The sequence below is a fragment of the Tachysurus fulvidraco genome, chromosome 2, assembly GCF_022655615.1.
Source record: "Tachysurus fulvidraco isolate hzauxx_2018 chromosome 2, HZAU_PFXX_2.0, whole genome shotgun sequence".
Taxonomy (NCBI): Eukaryota; Metazoa; Chordata; class Actinopteri; order Siluriformes; family Bagridae; genus Tachysurus; species Tachysurus fulvidraco.
The window spans coordinates 11,192,426-11,213,199 of NC_062519.1; the positions used below are offsets into that span (position 1 = coordinate 11,192,426).

A 20,774-nucleotide genomic window follows, 5' to 3' on the forward strand; every position below is an offset into this window, starting at 1 on the left:
ATTAAGGGATTTTTGAGACATTAAAGAAACCCTTATTCCATAACACTCTGGGTCACCAGATATCAACCTAAATGAAGTCTTATGGGAGGTGTAGGCTTTTCCCCCACCCACCACACCAATATACTAAATGATGGAATTTATTGTTTCACCCCAGCAATAAAGCTCCACATCTCTGCAGAATCTATGCCAAGGCAAATCTAAAGCTGTTCTGGTACCTTGTGCTCTATTTAAATACTTGCTGTTGGTGTTTCCTTTCCCTGTTTCCTTAAGTTGGTGAGTTTACCTCCATCTAAGCAAGAACTCACAGAAGTCGTTTCACAGTGCTATAAAGTCTGTGTGTTCCTGGTGTTAGAAACACAGTTTTATATTTTTATTGACTGTTTCTTTTCAGAAAACTTTATTTTTGCATAATGATTTCTTAACTACTTCGACCTTGTCAGTCTGCAGGATTAAATGTTACCACTGTTAGCTGTCATAAGAAAGTGGAAAGTTTCTGGTGGCCTGTGTGATTACATATTACAGCATTTAGTCTGTGGAACAAGTGAGGAGTACAGCCTGCCTTTATGTTTATAGAGAAAACCTTGCAAATTGAGTTGATGAAAATTAAATGAGTCATCGTCAAGAGTTTTTAAACTAAGAAACCACTGTCTTATTTAGTCAAAGGAAGTTTTAAACCTTACACTAAAATAGAAGGTGGTCAGTGGTATATGAATGAAATTATAAGTTATTATAAGGACCAGCTTAACCTACAGACATCACATACTGCCCAGAGACCATCTGCTCCTGTTCTCATTTTTATACAGTTATTTTAGAGAAAGATCCTTTAGTATATTTGTTTTAAGGACTACTAGATTAAGGAATCACATATACTTTGTATAATATGGCATACCTACCTTTTAACAAAATGATATATCATTGGATACCTTATGTAGATAAATAAAATAAATAAAATGTTTTAAAATTGCATTTATATGCAATTATATTTATCTATATATCTATCTACAGATGTATTTTTATTATATATTCATCCATATTATTATTATTGTTGTTGTTGTTGTTGTTGTTATTATTATTATCATTATTATTATGATGATAATAATAATGATAATAATAATAATAATAATAATAATAATAATAATAATGTTTTATTCATCTAATACTTATAGGGATTAACCTGGACTGAAACAAGTACAAAAACAAAATGTTTTTTTGTTGTTGTTTTCTTGGTTGTTTTTTTACACCAGCTGTGTTTATTAAATTATACAGCTTATACATAATAACTGTTAAAAATGTAGAATATGATTTCAGGTTATTTACCTTTAGCACATGGTACCACACAGAGGCACCAGCACACTCAATGTGGAAATCGGTATAGCTGTCCTTCACACAGATCAGACAGTATTTGGTGACTTGGGGTTTCCCAAGCAGAGCATCATCAGGCCAGTAGTTCGCCACCCATGACAGCCTCCTCACAATCTGTGGACTTTCAACAATACTAGCCATTCTGGGAAAAAATACACACAGAAAATAAAGACAAAATGTGCCTGTCACTGCAAGAGAGTCGATTTGCAGCACCTTAAGTCATATAGAAGACGTTTACTGAAATCTGAGCAGGATTGTTAAAACATTTGTCTATTTTCAGTTAACAGTTAGATTTTGCACAATTAGGCTAAAATACCTGCTGTAATTTCTAAGAGGCAATGGAGCTGTGCCTTAGAACCTTATTCTGTTCAACTCTGTCATCTCTACAATGCTCAAACAGATCAATTTTCAAAGCTTAAACTTTCAAGCTAATGCCAGCTGTCTCATAAAATCCTTAATGAACAGTTGCTATCTGAAAGAGAAAAGAAGCTCCTGCTCATTTGTTTTTAGGTACTAAATCCTAATGGTTACCATTGCAGTAACGTTTAAAATTCTTCTTCTAATAAATGCCATTGTAATAAATTAGCTCCATCATCACAAATACCCTAAACTAACAAATAACATAAACTAACAAAAAGGTAAGTTTGCATAACAAACAGAATGGACCAGTCATCAATTACCAACATTAACTAAGTTAGCCTGGTACATACAGACAGTACCTGGAAAACTTAGTAATCAAGTTCACTGATTAAAGGTATTTAGAGGTATATACTGTAGGTATAACATCACCAAATATATAACCTCGCTAGGCTATTATATTTTGTAAGCGGATAACTTATTTGATAGCAATTTAGCTAACATCAGGGTAGTTCATATTGCCTAAAAAAGTAACCTAGTTAGCAAGCTAACTAAATTAAAGCTATTTTTAAAGCTAAATTTATATTGTGTAAAAGGCAAATTCCTGAATTTGTATTTAATATTACTGTAACCAACTTCACCAGCATCTTGTCAGTGTTACAAATTCTTTTCAGGGGAAATTAGCTAATGCATGCTCAAAAAGTCACTAGAAGTCACCAGGTGACATCATGGTTATACATTCACTGAATCATCAAGAACAAAGCTATTATGCAAGCTGAGAGCCATATCAAGTAAAGGACAATCACTATTGTCTGCTCAAAAAAGTCACTAGCTTTGTGCCTGGAGTTTTTGTTATTAATAAAGTCACTAACACAGTCTAAGAATTCCACACAACTGCTCAGTTTTCATTTACAGCATTTGGCAGCCCTTACCCAGAGTGACATACATTCTCAGCTCTGAGCACATTCACATAGTCATGGTTATCTTGTGATTGTGAGAGCTACAAGGTTGTAAACATATCTATATATTTTTAGTTACACTTGGGGAAAAAAGCTCAAAAGTATATGTCATGTATTGTTTTAAAGTTTTAATTATGTCATGATAATATGCACAATTCTTACTATATTGAAGGCAGCAAATAGTTTATTGTATAGAAATAATATTAATGTTAGAGAAATCCACACTGCTGTGCTCACCTTGTCTGTGAGAATTCCAGATTGATGACATTTAACACCTTCTTTCTGTTTGTGCTGTAATAATAATCCACAAATTCTTTTAACTTCATTTTGCTGTCTGTCTGTTTGGTGACATCCACAACATCCACAAGAACATCAGGCCCTGGAATAAAAAGGAGAAATAATTCCATATATGTACCATTGATTATGGTTGAAAACACTGATTCAGCATTCAGGGTTAAACATTCATGATGCACTGGTGCCCTCTAATGGACAATACGGATGAGAGCATTATGCAGGCTGCTGCATAATGTTAAAATTTATATACTGTTTAATTTTCCTTAATGAAAAGGATGAAAATTCTTGTTAATAGTTAAACCCAATTTTAACTAATAGTGCTAGGATGATGTGAAAATTACACAAATTTCCCAACAGAATATCATAAGTTTTGACATGCTTTTACAAATGTTCAAATACAGCAGCAGAACAAATTTCTAGTTGTTCAGTTACAGAAACTGCTACATTATTTTTAGGTATAGATATCTAACTGGGTACTAAATAATAATACACTATCTTTTTGTAAGTGCATGTACAAATTACCTGGAATTATTCCAGACTTAAAAACCCATGGCTGGCTTTAAGATGCATGAACCAGTGAACTTTTTATGAGAATCATTGTTAGCCATGAATCAAAGAAATGTAATAATCCATAATCCCAAATAACTTTCCATAAACATGTTTTATTAATCTTGTTTTGCAATGGAAAATGTTTTACTGACCTTTATAAATATTGGAATATCATATTGTGACCTGTAGTACTATTTTGGGGTATACCCTCTTAACTGTATATCATCACATGATTACTAATAATGATCTTTTATAGCCATTGCCATATCTGGACATAATAATGATGGAGTTATAATAATGATAACATCTATGATAATAATTTAGCATCTCTGATAATAACCTAACACAAAACACAAAACCTAAAAAAATTTAAACATTTGAAAGATCTTAGTTCTTACCAACATAGTTTTCCACATCACTGACATAAAAGGTGGGAGCAGGCATGGTCAGTCCAAGCCCCTCTTTCTTCTGAATCAAGATTGGCTCATTGAAGCCTTTTTCTTCTAGATAGTCTAAGGTTAGCTGATTCCCACTGAGCTTAACCACCACATCTTCTGAGCTGCAAAAAAGCACATTACCACCTTTTAAATGATGCCATTGTAGTATGTTAACAAAGATAGTACTATCTTTAAAGGAACTATTGTAAAATCTGTTGTATAAACACTACAGAAATGTTCCGTTGTATAAACACTACAGAAAATTTGTATAATGTGTCTCTGACCTAATGGGTATGAAGTGACCTGAATCAAACATTTAATGCAACAACTGTTGACTCAAAGTGTTTTTACAATATAAAATTTAGTTTCCAATGATACTGACAAAAAACATCAATAATAACAATAGATAATTAATTCATTAATATACATAGTGTATTTTAGGTGGATATTTCTCGCATTTATATCCTCGCAATTCAAAAAGTGTTTCTTGCCTATAACAGATTAAAAAATTATTAAGCACACACCCATATCAGGAACTGTGAATGTGAGTCTTGTATGTTGTCGGTATTGGTAGCACGAATCTCAATCCAGTACTCTTATTCTACAGTATATGCTTTCTTACTTAAAGTGTCAGTAGTGTTGGGCAATATGACAATACAACATAGCTATCACAGAAAATGGCTTGAATGTCACAAGGTTGGGGATTACCTTGATCAGGTCCAACCTATCACAGGGCACAATTACATATGCAAACACACCCTTTCACACTCTACAATTTCACAAACAATTTAGAGATGCTCATCAGCCTACAGTGCATGTCTTTGGATTGGTGGAGAGTGCCTGGAGGTAACCCCTAAATCACAGGGAATGCAAACTCTATACAAAAAGGCTAAGGCCAGGAATCAAACACCCACAGTTGTGAGGCAAGCATGCTAACCACTAAGCTGCTGCCCCCCCCCCCCCATTAAAGTTCAGTGTAGAATCATTTATTCTCATATTCATAAATAGTTACAAATTTGGTGAGCCAGCCAGGAGGGCAATAATCCAGAAGAGTATAATAGAAAATTCTGCCTGGGTAGGTAGAGGACTGCTGGCCACCATAGGGAAAAGGTAAGCACAATCGGATTTATTTTGCATTAGTAGTGATGATTTACCTGTGCATGTAACTTAAAGTATTGTTAAATTATTTTTTTTCTTTACTGGCTATAAACACACCCACAGTCTATTGTATAATGTGATTTGTCAAAATGTCAGTACAGTATTTGTGTTATGCATAGTGCTACAGTGTGCGATATATTTTTGTTGTTTGTGTTTTATTGTTCTAGTCTATCCCATCCAACTCTTTTCTAGTCTGCATGACCATGCAGATTTTTTCAAAATCATCCTCTAAGATCAGAATTATAATCAAAGAGCGCCATTCATTGATGGTAAAGACGCACTAAAAACTTGCACTGGGCTGGGTTTTCTGTTGGGAATAATGCATTGTTAATACACAATATCAATAAAATATAAAGTAATGTTGAAAAGTAAAATTGAGCAAATGCAGCTGTACCTGGGGAACGTCCTGCTGCGCAGCTCCTTTATAAACACCTGACTGCCATTTTGAACCGGTTTAACGTCTCCGCTTTGCCCTGTGTCATGTTTATTCCAGTTCTTTTTCTTTTTCACTGCAAAGAAAAGTGCCAGAGGCATATAAATCTGGTTTAGCTAAAGCCCATGGTTCACCCAAATTTCTGGGTTAAGCTGAAATTGCTAAGAAATGGCCTTGGAGTTATGCATTTATTGCCCTCACTCGCTGATTTCATAATTAAAAATACACAAAACATCTATGCAATTTTATACTGTATAAACAATTACATACCTTGAGTATGAAATAAATAAGAGAGCAAAAAATAAAAAACATTGCTAAATAGACTATAAATTTTGAGCAATAGGTTGTTATTTGCATGTTGGTCTGAATAAAAAATATTGTGATATTTTAGTATGAAAAACATAACACAACACATAAAGGGCTGCACAATACATTGTAATTTAACAATACAAATTATAATATGGATTTTACAATGGGTGGGAATACACAAATCAGTCTGCTCACAAATACCAAATCTAAAGTCAATATTGTGTATTGTGAGCAGCTGGAGCCCCAGATACTGTAAGCTGCTTCTTTAAGCTGCTAAGCAATCACAGCATTTACATAAATAAACAACAAAACTCTAGTCTCATCTTCAGACACTCTCCCATGGCATACAGTGTGCATATAGTGTGCCTTTAGCTCATAATCCAGTAAAAAAAAAAAAAAAAAAAAAAAAAAAACTTTCAAAGCAATGTAACACAATAAAAGATTATAAAACAAATACATTTTCAATATCATTAGACTGCGGCTAGAAAGTACCCACAGGTGGATTTGCCATGTGTCTTCTCACAGTTGGGGCAGTGGTAAATGTCAATGTTTGGTGCATCATCCTCATCCACTCCCACACAGCTACAACACAAGAAAAACAGACAAAGATAAAGCCTTATGAGATTCAAAACAGACCAAAGCATACAAAACAAAGTTCCAGTGCTTGTAAGCAAATTCATTTCTCAAAATTAAAATTGAGATATTTTATTAAGAAATAAAATCTAACCATACGTAGCTGCATATACCATATCTATTAAACCTATATTATGTTTTAAGTATTTTGTAAAATATTATGAAGTAATTGCAGTGAAACAACTGAAACATTCCTCCACCACTCATACTCGCTGTGTTAAACATCCTGAACACATTGGAAAGATTTCAGCAAAAAGTGGAAGGCAAAAAGGCAAAAAGTGAAGCTACATGCCATGATTTTGCTATATTCTATATATGTGGTCATTCATGACATATAAGCCTACATGAATATTGAAACAGCAAAAACACCAATTACACCAATTGAACATACAGTAACTACTCTGTAAAAAAAATGATCACAAAAATAAAAATATTCAAATATAACAGAAACTTTATTAAACACATATCATAGCTACAAATCATTCATTCATTCATTCATTCATTTTCTACCGCTTATCCGAACTTCTCGGGTCACGGGGAGCCTGTGCCTATCTCAGGCGTCATCGGGCATCAAGGCAGGATACACCCTGGACGGAGTGCCAACCCATCGCAGGGCACACACACACTCTCATTCACTCACGCAATCACACACTACGGACAATTTTTTCCAGAGATGCCAATCAACCTACCATGCATGTCTTTGGACCGGGGGAGGAAACCGGAGTACCCGGAGGAAACCCCCGAGGCACAGGGAGAACATGCAAACTCCGCACACACAAGGCGGAGGCGGGAATCGAACCCCGACCCTGGAGGTGTGAGGCGAACGTGCTACCCACTAAGCCACCGTGCCCCCCGCTACAAATCATATTTTACAAAAATAATATATTCATAATCTACAACATGTTGTAATTAGCATTATGTTTTGTAGTATGCAGTGTAAACACTTTTTATCGTATACCAGCTGTCACATACTGCAAAACCCAGTCTTTGATATTATACACAAATGTATGTGCTAACAGAAAACTAATGAAGGTATGACAACACCAATTATGTGATATTTTGTATCAGTAAGAAATGTGTATCCTGCTCCTTTCGATTAGATAACATTTTAAAATATGTTTATTTTAATCACATGAAAATCTGTTGACCAATAAAAATAGATACCAATCAGTCATAACTAAAACTACCTGCCTCTGAGCTATCATAGCATGGACTTCACAAAACCTCTGAAAGTGGTATCTGGCACCAAGAAATTAGCAGCAGATCCTTTAAGTCTTGTAAATTATGAGTTGGTGCATCCATTGATCAAACCTGTTTGTCCAGCACATCCTACAGATGCTTGTTTTGAAGTCTGGGGAATTTGGAGGCCAGGTCAACACCTTAAATTCTTTGACATGTTCCTTGAAACCATTCTTGAACAATTTTTGTAGTGTGATAGGACTCATTGTATGGAATACTGTTGGTATTAAGGAGTGTACTTCGTTAAGCATTTAGGCAGGTTTTACATGTACAAAATCCGAATAAATGCCAGGAATCAAAGTTTCTCAGCAGATTAGTTATTTTTTAGTAAGTGACACACAAGGACACAGATGTCCATTGATGTAATAGAAAAAGTGAATTATCTGTCCAGGCCACCTTCTTCATTTTCCTGCTTTTAACGACATGGTTCAGTATGGGCACTCTGATCATTCTGCAGCTACAAAGCCCCATATGAGGAAATCTATGATGTACTGTGTGTTCTGAAACCTTTCTCTAATAGCCAGAATTAATGTTATGGCTGAGTGGTAATTTTCTCTTTTTTAAATGTGTACATTTTTATTTGATTCATTGCACTATACTGTATGGGCTATCCTTCGCTGAGTATCTCTGTATCCAGATAGATTGAATCTAATATCCAAGAAAGAAAACAACAGATTTTGCAGCTTAGTTTTGCATTGCAATGGATCAGACTAGTTTCTTGACAGTTGCAGGCTGCAACTGTCAAGAAACTAGTCTGATCCATTGCAATGCAAAACTGTGTTTCACATTTTAAAAGAATCTTTAAAATTAATTTTGGATCCAAAGCATATCCCAAAAGCACCAGGTATGAGCATGGGGGTAAATTTCATTTAACAGTGAGGGGGGACAATAAATATAACATTTCTCATGAGCAATTTTTGAAGGGGGACACAAATAATACAGTCAAATTGTACTTATAAAGACATGTCCCCACAGTGAAAAACAAAGTTTTTTTAGTTGCAGTGCACTATGCAACAAGCTATTAAACAAGTAAACAAGCTAACATTAACTAGATAAGTAATATTTTAATCGCTAATATAGCAGATTCATGGAAAATTACATCGGTAATCAGCATTTTTGCCACAACTAATTTATGAATGAGTCTGTATCAACTACATTAAAGAGAATCACTTTATTTAAAGTGAATAAAATCCCCTACTTAATGGAGTAACAATAACTGAGCCGAAGCCACACACCTGACTCGTGTGAGAGATGAACTGGGAAAGCAGGCGGTGGGTCAATATGCATTTTGGGCTGGGTTTTTTTTCTACTTACACAATTATTTAGGTATAAATATATACATATATTTTTCAAAATAGAGAGTGCGATATTTTTTAAATAATTTTTCTGGGGGGGGACAATCCTCGGATGGGCGGGGGGTCATGTCCCCTCCGTCCCCCCGGGATTTACACCCATGGGTATGAGGGAGGAATACATTTTGTCTGAGACACCAATCTATGGCAAGGATAGACACACACATTCACAGCTAGAGGCAATTAAGAGTCACTACTACACCTACCAGCATGTTTTGGGAGGTAAGAGGAAAGTGGAAAACCCAGACGAAACACACAAGAACACAGAGAGAATATTCCACAATAATATTCTGAGTTCAGAGTCAAGCCTAAAAGCCTGGAGCTGTAAGTTGGGTAGCTGTAAGACAATGCTACCCACTACATCGTTGCCACCCACCTTCAAAACAATCTCATAATTATGGATGAAGGAACCTTTCAAAATGACAATTTGAATTTGAATTGCATAGCTTGATGAAGGACAACTGCTACACAATTAGGAGTGAAGTATATACTGTAACAAGTTCCAGGAAAGCTCATGATCTCAACTCAACTCATTTATCAGTAGCACTTGGTTCATCGCTGCAGCTGTGAAAAGATGAGGGTTAACAGCCTCCATGTCCTCATGCAAAACTTCCACATTACTGGCAGAAGAGGGAGCCATACAGAAGTAAATATTGCCATAGGAGTCACCCATGTGGGCTGCTCTCCAGTACTATATTACTGCCATAAGTAGAGGACAAAATATTTTGTATTCGCTTCATTCATATATTTTGCAATGTGGAGCTTAAACTGTTTTAATTGGATGAAACACAGTATGAACATAAATAATAACTTATATGCACTCTATTAACATGTTGGAAACATTGGCCATTAATCACTGTCTCACAGGAAAAACAAGCACCTTCACAATTCAGGACCCAGCAGGTTAGTGTCAAGCGTTCATCTCTTTTCTGTGTTAACCTGTTTCTTTTAAAACATCTTGTGGTTAAACCACCTTGTAGATATATACAGTCAATTGCATTATTTGTGACACCCTTGGTAAAGATTTGAGCTTCATCACACTGAAATATATCTAAATCTAACCTTACGTCTAACCTTGATTATAGTATCAATACAGAATATTACCATCTCGGGATTTCTTATGAAATCTCCTCTTCGACTCAAGTGGGGTTTAGGTAAGGTGACTCGTATAACGATGACAAAAGCTATCCAGCATATGCACAAATGTTTATTAAGTATAATTTTTCTGTAGCTTACTGGCACAAACAGCTACTTTTTAATTTCATATCTCCTGGTATTTCATCAACATATTTTATGTCTCATTGATGCCATGTATAATAATAAGGTTAACATGGTCTCATAGAACATCACAAATCCCAACCATCACAACCCAACCACTCTGATGATTGGGTTATTTTTTTTTTGTGTTTAAAAAATTAATGAATAAAAAAATAAATTATTATTATTATTAATAATAATAAACAAACAAACAAATATATTAATAAATAAATAAAAGTATTTTGATGCACATTACAGTTTCTACTTCAATAAACTTATTTTTATGTAAAACTTAAAATTATTTTCTAATTAGCATTATTATTGAAATGAATTGATTTGACACTTTGTTGTAGGCTTAAGTATTTTTTTTTTTCAATCAAAATATCCAGCCATGTTTTTCTTTCATCTGAAAAAAGTGCAGTTTTTGACCAGTTAGAAGCTTTTAGGGGTTCTTCTAATAATAATCAATATATACTTGATATATGTTAGCTCCTGAAAACATACAATGAAAGATTTTATTTTACCGTAACAAACTTTTTCAGTTTACAGAAAAAGCGGGCGCAATATCAAGTTAAGACAAGAGCACAGATCAAAAGATTACACGTGAGATGGAGAGAAGGGAAGGGGCTTCTGGGAATTTCGGTTCATATAGGAAAACGTACAACTTTCTGTGTATGTTTTGAGTCATATGAGTCATGAGTCAAAGCAATGTAAAACATTTAATGTTGGCAGGCCTGCAGTGCTTTATCGTGGCATACCTTCAAAACATGTCTGTTAATGTGGAGGTGGTGTCTCATTCTAGATTTTAAGACTTTAGTGACCCTAAAATGGTACCATCTTCAGCAGATCTCTGTAATTCCTGGAAAATTCTTCCTCTCCAATCCCCCTCCTCAACCTTTGCATAGTACCAAAATATGTGTCCTCTCTCAGAGAAATGTGTTACAGCTCTGAATATATAAATTTTTTTAATACTGTGCTAAAAATTGTATGGAGATTCTGTCTGATTTAATGTAGGCCAACACATTTAGCCTCAATTCATTTGTATACACTAATGCCCCCCAAGCTGTCACCACATATTTATCCTTAGTAAAACAGTAAGTCATATTGACCATATAAGACCCAGTTGAAAAAGGTAAAATATACACAGAAGCATGCTTCTCTAACATTTTGTTCACGAGAATAGGTGTACTAATACTTATAACTCATTTGATTTTGTTAGCATTTTTTTTCTTAGTATTTTTTATTGTATATTTTATATATTTATATTTTCAGCATGCAATTAAGCTAAGGGCCAAGGGCAAAACCTCAAAACTAAAATTATAGCTAAATGTAGAATTAATGGCACTGTTAAACAGCAAAAAATTTCCCAGCAATTCTGAAGCTTCTGAAGTAATTTTATTTGGAAGGGAATGGACTTCTTCCTATGCTGCAATATGCACTGAATGCTTAATGGTAATGCATTTTCATTGCTGGAGAATCTCAGACAGCTGCCTAAAGTTAGCAAGATGGCAAGGTGGTGACTCTTAAATGCTTTTTATACAATACTAATGATCACTTACAGCCATGGCAGTAGCAATAGCTCACAACAACACTTTTAATAAAGACAGAACTGTAATAAATGTTTTATGTAACCAATAATTGCTTCCAACTGAGCAAGAAGATGAGTATGAAACTATGATGAACCAACTAGGCAGTATTTTAAACACTTCACCATTTAGGACCATGCTGCTTTATCTGTACCAATTATTATCATTAGTATACATCTTCCTGATCATCGTGGCTTATGCAGCTGGAAAAGGATGTTAATAAATTATTCACTTGAGTGGCAAATCTATCCACACCAAAAACACAGCATCGAGAACCGAATCTGCTGGAGAAATGCCGTCTGTGGCATTGGTGTTAAGGTGCCAAAAGAAGACCTCATTCTCATTCTCATTTTCACACACACACACACACACACACACACACACACACACACACACACACACACACACACACAAACACACAGAATATATATATTCTGTTACATTATTAGTAAAGTACATAGTTTTTAATACATTTAAAGATCAAATTTAAAAAAATAAAATAAAATACCATGCCATTTAATTCTATTCTACTTACTTGCATAACTATAGTGTAATCATACTATACACGGTATGTACTTCATGTACTTCAACTCTCATTGCATCCCTGCTCACACAAAAATTTAATATGACAAATTATTCTGTATATCTTTGGCCAAGCCACAATATCAACCCCAAGTCCTAAATATGACAAAGAAAAAATGGGAAGTATAAAAGGTTCGGGCATTCTTTAAGCTGCATAAAATTAGCCAGGAAAAGTTACCTTAAGGAGAGAGACACACTCACTCACTCTCTCGCTCTCTCTTAGTGAGCATGTGTGTGTGTGTGTGTGTGTGTGTGTGTGTGTGTGTGTGTGTGTGTGTGTGTGTGTGATAAACTAGTTTGTTTCCCTTAGTGTGCACCAATGTGTACCAATAAACTAGCTAACTAGCCTGCCAAACATACATTTGTATAACTACTTTTTAATGTTTGCAAGTAAATCAACGTAAATAAATTTTACTTACATGATGAGCTAGTTAGTAGTAAGCAATATTACTTTATCTTCATCTTTGGCAAATATGAATTGATGTTTAGCATACAGTGTTATTCTTCTTAGATTTGAACATGAGCTAATAAAAAGACTGTAGTGTAGTGTACTGTAGTATTCATGTATGAATAACATTAATATTAATGTATGATTTTGTTTTATGGTGTACTTAATAACTGTACATTTGGGTATTTTATTATTTGAAATAAAACCAGGACCAGTGTAAAATCTACCTTTAAAATCACATAGAGCAAAAAAACAAGTTAGGGATTTGAGATAGGTATTTTTAAACTACAGAAAATATAGATTTATATTTATAAACTAGTAATATTTGTAAACCAGGCAAAAGGTGAAAAATCCGGGTCTCCCAGGGAAAGTATACATATTCAGTGGATTGAATTCCCCATTTAGCCAAAAGCATATAGACATCTGTCACGATCCATGAAGTAAAGTGAAGAGTTGTTGAGAACAGTTAAGCGAACAACAGCTTTGGCTGTTACAGTAGCTGTTAATTATTGCCAGCAAACTAACATTAACATAGACTAACTAGGTTTAGCGTTACCTAAATAGGTAAACTGGGCAGACCTGTTTAACATCTACATTATACTTGCTATTTGAGTAGAGGTTTTTCATTTGTTTGTCCACTCTTCTGAAAAACATTATTTTTCCCTGGGAATCCCGGAAGCTTCACCTTTGGTCTACATTATATAAGTTTTGTATTTCTGTGATTTAGATGTTTGAGATTTTCATTTTTGATATCTGAATTTCCATTCGTGACATTTGAATTTAATTATATAATGTGAATTATATATTTTTTATTATTTTATAACATAATTCCTATGTTTTGAAAAACATATCTCACCCCTATCAAAGCACTGTCATAAATGTACTTTTTTTATTTACACCATAAAAAAATGTAAGTTAACGTGATATTCAGTAGATAATTGAAATATCCAAAATTCCTATCCACTTTTGTCAGCTTCTAAATTAAAACTCTATATTAGAGAAGTTTAAAAATCCAAGTTTGCTTGCAATAGCATTCCTAAGTCAAACTCATAATAAATTTTATCATAATAAAACTTAAGCTGGGGAGCAAACGTAATCAACAATTCACAGCATACATTTTGTCATGACAATAAAAAAACAAATATTGAAAATGCTAAATGTTTAAACAGATGACTGTTCAATTCGACTTCTCTGTGGCTGTGAAATGCTCGCAATTGACAGCAGCCTTTTTCAACTTTCTTTGCATTTCTTTATCTACTATCTGAGTATCAGGGATGTAATTCATATATTTCAAGTCAAGTCAAGCTTTTATTGTCATTTCAACCATATATAGCCGTTGCAGTACATAGTGAAATGAGACAATGTTTCTCCAGGATCAAGGTGCTACATAAAACAAAGACAGGGCTAAGGACATGTAAGTAGTCTTAGCCACATAAAGTGCAACTGTGCAACCTGGTGCAAACAGTGCAGGACAAGACAAACAAGACAGTGCAGGACAAAAGACAGTGCAGGACAAAAAACCAGTGCAGACATAAAGTTACAAGACAATACAAAAAGTACAAAAAATGCAATACACAAAAGACAATAAAGAGTAACAGAAACAGCGCCGACCGACCAGTGTAAATACTGAATGTTCAAACAATATTTTGTGCAGTAACAGAATGAACACAGTTTCTTAGCAGCAGGTCCTTTGATAATATATAGAGTTGTGCAAAAAAACAGCAAATGAATGAAATATTGTATGGTATGTGTGTAATGGCTGAGATATTGTACAATATGTGCAAAAACAGCTGAAATGTTGGACAGTATGTGCAAAAACAGCAGAAAAGTGTGCAAAACAGTGTGTGTGTTTTGTGAGGGTGTGTGTTTTGTCTATGCAGTCCATACAGATGATGTATATGTATGTAGTGCTCAGTATTTACCACAAATTGTCAAATTTGCCATTTAAAATAATAGTGTATTGTAGTGTGTAGAGAATGAAAACAGTACATAAGACAATGCACAACTTTTGTTCACATGAACACTACATTATCAGAATACTATATATAGTTTTGTATTTAATTTTTTTTATTTAATATGGCCAATGTTTATGGACATCTGGGGAAAACTATACAACTAAACAAGGAGGAGTCACCTGAGCTCAGTATATAGCTATTATGGAGAACAGGGTTCAGAATGGACACTGACCATTCTTCAGCTACATAGCAAGATGCAATGCAATGTGTGTTCTGAATCCTTTCTTTTATTGCCACTATTATCCTTTTTAGTAATTTGTGCTACAGTAGCTCTTATGTGGAATTGGACCAGATGAGCGAGACTCCACTTCCCATGCACCTCCACAAGTCTTTGGGTTGTACATTTTTCCTGCTTCCAGCACATCAACTTTGAGAACTGTTTGTACACTTGCTACATAATATATCCCACCCCTTTACAGGTTTAAACTAATTCACTTCACCTGTCAGGAGTTTTAATGTTATTTCTGATCAGTGAATGTGCTTTATAGACTCAATTTTAATGAAAGGTTATTTGTTCACCTTTGTTGATTTTGTGGCTTCCAGAGTCAGGATGTGCAGGTTGAGGTTAGGTTTGTTTGGAAACTAAATTCAAGGTATTTGATTAGGCAGCAATAATACAGAAAGCAGGTGAAGAATTGTTTCATTCAACACATGGTCATTGATGCTGTAGATTTGCTTGGTATGTTATGGATATCTGACTTTTAAATTAGTTCAGTCAACTGCAAACATGTACATACAAGTGAAAATGAGTTAAACTCCACATAGTGCTCTTCTCTGTTATGAAGGCATGAGCTGCAGATGATAAGCCACCTCAGAGTCTGCAACTCACAGTTTCTCAGACTGGCTCTGTGCCCAGCAGACTGAGACGGGATAGAAGCGATGATGTCATTCATTGCTACCTCAAAACAAGGAGTCACAAAACAAACAGGACCATACAGGGCTGAACTATAAGTCTGAAACTGCAGAAATCTTCACTCAGGCAACTACTGTTGAAGAATATGACTTTGAAGGCTTTGAATTGCTAATGAATTGAATTGCTTGTTGTGTGTCATTGTGAATGGACTTTGAAAACATTACTGCATTCATTTAAAAAGCTCCCTCAGTCCAGTGAGCCTAAGCAGTAATACAACAAGCACAGGAATAACTCAGTGGTTAAGATGCTGTGCCTGTGACTAAAAGGAGCAACAGAAAAGCATTTGCTCCGTCATTGGGAGTTTGCATTTTCAAATCTCCATGATTCCACTGTCATCTGTGGATAGATGCAAAGGGTCCAAATCTGGCTGTGTGTTTTTAGTGGTCAGGGTGGCATACTCTGCTGTCAATCACAGTGACATTATCCATTCGTGGGAGTATGTGAACTTATGTATGCTGAGAACAACACAAAACATGTTCCACAGCATGGGCAGCAGATTGAAAAAACTGTGGCTACATTTGGATGATAGGGGAAAGCACTCTATTGGCTAGGGATTAGCAAGTGACCAAATTTGGTGAAGAAAATGAAGGGGAAAATTATAAATCACAAATCCAAATAGGTGTGCATTTGTTTGTGTGTGTGTGTGTGTGTGTGTGTGTGTGTGTGTGTGTGTGTGTGTGTGTGTGTGTGTGTGTGTGTAAACTAATGTTTTTACCCTAATAGTTTCCCTGCTGAGACAGATTTTAACCATTGAATAAAAATTTGATAAATGTGTCATTCTGGAAAAGGGTGTCTGCTAAATAATGTATATATCAAAAGAGCAGTAAACTATTTAAAATAATCATAAGTTTATACTGCCAATGCACATTCCTAACCAAAGACATAGAATAAATGTTTACTAAAGTTCAGCTACACACCCAGGGAGTGAAAACAACACTATTATAAATTCAACACTGCTTTTGTTAACACATTAGTACTAATAAGTAAGGGTGCACTTGGCATTATAGGCATGAACTGACACTGTAAGGGTTTATTAAACCCAATTAATGTTTATTCAACATTGCAGGTGTCAGTGAAACATGAATTATTAAATAAACCCTGCGCTACTCAATCGAATAGCATAAAACAGATCAAGGCTTCACGTTCACGCAGGACATTGATAAAGAATTATCCTGGACAATTCAGTCACTTTCTGTCTTCACAAGCTATCAGACATGTATTACGCAGCATCATGTAAAGTATACACAGGGCACTCAGGGCCAGGCCATTGTCTGACCAGCACAATAACTCGTGTCACGTGTGTCCATGAAGCGATGTTTTTATCGGGCTTTACTGAGATTGTGAACGTTCGCTATGAGTTCTCAAAGACTAATAAGGTGGATCGGTAGCTTTAACGATATCGTTACAGGGCAAGTCCCTCAGGCACTAAGCATTTACACACACACACACCCCCAGAAAACTCCAGAAAAAAATCCAGTGTTTTCAAATGATCATCAGACAAACGACTAACATCTGACTTCTTTTCTTAACGAACACACGGATCATCAAGGGGTTAAAATAGGCGCGTAAATGTCTCTATCAATGAGCTGTAACTCTCCTTCAACTGTTTACATGAACGACACGCTGTTATGGGAAAACCTACACCATCTGTGCGGGGGAAAAACGTCGCGTGTCTACATTCTTCTGAGACACATTCTGGGAGAAAAAATATATATTTGTAACTAAACTACTTCCATTATTGCGGCGGGTTGAACTCATTTCCTACAAGCCTAAACACCGCTGTCAGTGGACGGGTTCCGGTGCCCACACGTTTAGTCTTCTTTATGTTTTGGGCAATGAGCAATAGAAGCGGCACTCGTTCGCTAAATAGAATCGGTTATGATCAATAAACGTGTGCGTGGCTTTGTAGTGACAGAAGAGCTGTGAACGTGCAAATCTCTGGCACAAGTAGCCTATTATTCTTCCAGCACGAAACGACCCATCTCTTCGTAGGAAAGCGAGGGCAGATTCGGGCTATATAAATACCCCAGACCATGTTTAAAACACAACGAGAAATCTACATTAATACTAGTTGGAAATGAAATGCAATGAAATAAACGAGAGCCACGGCAGGAACCCGTTGCTCTCGGCTCTCCCCCGACAACAGTACAGAAGTCCACACACACCAAGTGTACGACAAAAGCGCAGAAAAAGCACAAAATACACAAAACATTTTGTCCCTATAACAATAGTAACGACAGAAATGCAATCAAAACTGACAAAATGCTGACAAAAATGTCTCCAGAAAGACAGCTACATGTAACTCCGCCTTCTTCTTCAAGCGGCCTCTCGCGCTTTTGGGCGAACACAAACGTAGAGCTGTTATACCTCGCGAGTACAGCACACAAGGACAAATTGGGCCACATTCGTACACAATAAGGAAAATTTAGAAAGATATAAAGTCGTTACCTGCCGTGAAACCAGTCTTTGCAGGCATCGCATTCGATCATGAACTGGGTTACGTCGTACGGTAATCTGCAGATGCAATACACTGGTACAGTCGCCATGTTTAAGCTCAGTTCCCAACAGCAGCGGAGGGAGATAGAAGGAGAAAGAGAAGGAGACGGGGGCAGCAGGGAAGGCAACCGACACGGCAATATGAAGACCGTCAGCACGCTCGCGCTTCCGCCGTACAAGCATTCATACTCGAGCAGATCCCGAATCACGCACACAGGCTGAATTATTCCGCGAGCGCATCGCAGAGGTTACAATGTTTCCTCAAGCGCAATACCGCGTGCATGCCCCCTGGTGACTACAGTCTACTGTAGTGTGTCCGAAAAGCATAAGACAATGTAGCTATGTTTTTCTTATGATATCGCTCAGGCGGGTTATGAGATGAGTGGAAGGCATTAGTGCGGCTCCTTGCGGGAGGTTTTGGGGGCGTTTATAGCGCGAGGTCTCCCCGCGAGCCACTGCGCCGGTGCATTGAATGCAAGCTTCATCACCGGAGAAAACGGCGGAACTGTTCGCCGAGCTCACCCGTCAGCTCTTCACACTGAGTGTGCAGTTGTGGGGGCTGAATGAAACTAACCAAACGCTCTAAGTGCCGGTATAATACCATATTGGATAAAAACGATATCCTTACGTTTCTGATACACACACACACACACACACACACACACACACACACACACACACACACACACACACACACACACACACACACACACGTATATACACAGATGTTCACAATCTAAGCAGTTCTACGCTTCAGCCTAGTGCAAAATATGTGTTAATATAAGAAGTTTAACTTTAATGTTAACACAAAATATAAGGGACCCCAAGTTAATAGCGTAAAATGATATTTTGACTATTTATTGGAGGCACATTCATTTTAATTCATGAACATTCCACCAATTGAGCACATTTATGTCCAAGCTTATTTTGCTATAAAATGGAAATTGTGCAGTCTTTTTATGAGTGTATTAAGCACTGAATCTTTAGGGGGTTGTAAAACACTGTCGGTTTTAAACACTTAACGGAAACTTTATTAGGATTGTACATCTGCTCCTTCTTGCAATTATCAAATCAGCCAGTCAAGTGTTAGCTACCCAGCAGCACAGTGCCTAACATCATGCAGGTACAGTTGAAGAGCTAAAGTGTGATCAGACGTTTTTACAAAAACATTCTAGATTGTAAATATAATTTCCTGTTCACTGACTGTTTCAGGTCACTCAACCGATTTTCAGTGATACAGGTCTGATCTCTGTCATTTAAAAATATTGATCTATGAACATTGAAGCCATTTCTTTGGTGACTTGCACGATGCATGCTTTGGGTCGTTGTCGTGCTGAAAAGTGAAATTATTTCTTCTTTCAACTTCAGCTTACTAGCAGACACCTGAAGACACCAAAATCTCCAATTTGTAGCTATTCATAGTATTCTAGTATTTCCAAGTATTGGAATATTTCATTAGATAATCAAACAAATTACTTATTATACAGAAAAGACAAACTTTTGTGTAAAGTTTGCTTTTTTTTATGCAAATATTTGATCAGGGCTCCTTTTGCACAAATTGATTTAATGCAGCATGGCATGGAGGCGATCAGCATATGGCACTTCTAAGGATGCTGATAGTTGCCTTCAGCTCATCTGTATTATGGGGTCTGGTGTTTCTCATCTTCTTCTTGACAATACAACATAAATTCTCTAGAGGGTTCAGGTCAGCTGAGTTTACCATCCAGTCCAGTACAGTAATACCACGGTCAGAAACCAGTTCCAAGTAGTTTTGGCACTGTGGGCAGGGGGCAAGTCCTGCTGGAAAAGGAAATCAGCATCTCCATAAAGCTTGTCTTCAGATAGAAGAGTAAAGTGCTCTACAATCTCTAAGTAGAAGGTTGCATTGACTTTGGACACAGTAGACCAACACCAGCAGATAACATGGCATGCCAAATCTTCACTGACTGTGGACACTTTACATCAGATTTCAAGCAGCATGTATTCTGGGACCTTGATTTCCAAATGAAATGCAAAATTTACTTTCATCTGAAAAAAGGACTACGGACCACTAAGTAATACTCCAGCTCTTCTCCTGACCCCAGGTAAGACGCTTGTGACTTCTGGTTCAGGAGTTGCTTGACACCAGAAATGCTTCACATGTAGCCCATTTCCCAGACATGTCTGTGTGGGGTGGCTATCGATGCACTGACTCAAGCCTCAGACCTTGTGATGCTCTCCCATGTTCTTGAATCTGCTTTGCTTTACAACCTTCTCAAGGCAAACAGTGCAAGACAAAAGAAAAAAGACAGTGCAAACAAACAATACAAGACATTACACAAAAGACTATACACAAAATCAGTACGAACTAGTGTACATACTGTATGTTCTATAGTAGATGTGCAGAAATACTGGA

General features: G+C 36.2%; 1 protein-coding gene across 5 annotated transcripts in view; it reads right to left on the reverse strand.

Annotated features, from left to right (window-relative positions):
* phf2 (PHD finger protein 2) overlaps positions 1-18,872 on the reverse strand; it is a 48,949-nt gene extending 30,077 nt beyond the window's left edge. For 4 of the 5 annotated variants that reach the window (XR_003440265.2, XR_003440264.2, XR_003440263.2 and 1 more), the window contains exons 1-6: positions 18,332-18,872; positions 6,355-6,440; positions 5,511-5,625; positions 3,920-4,080; positions 2,916-3,057; positions 1,318-1,504 (exon numbers count right to left, since the gene is read on the reverse strand). Coding sequence is in view for 2 of the 5 variants with exons in the window: in XM_027143856.2 (XP_026999657.1) it covers positions 1,318-1,504; positions 2,916-3,057; positions 3,920-4,080; positions 5,511-5,625; positions 6,355-6,440; positions 18,332-18,429 (789 nt within the window). In the remaining 3 variants the exon portion in view is untranslated. The remainder of the gene's footprint in view (positions 1-1,317; positions 1,505-2,915; positions 3,058-3,919; positions 4,081-5,510; positions 5,626-6,354; positions 6,441-18,331) is intronic. The other variant, XM_027143857.2, reaches the window with a different exon arrangement.
* Between the last annotated feature and the right edge of the window lie 1,902 nt (positions 18,873-20,774).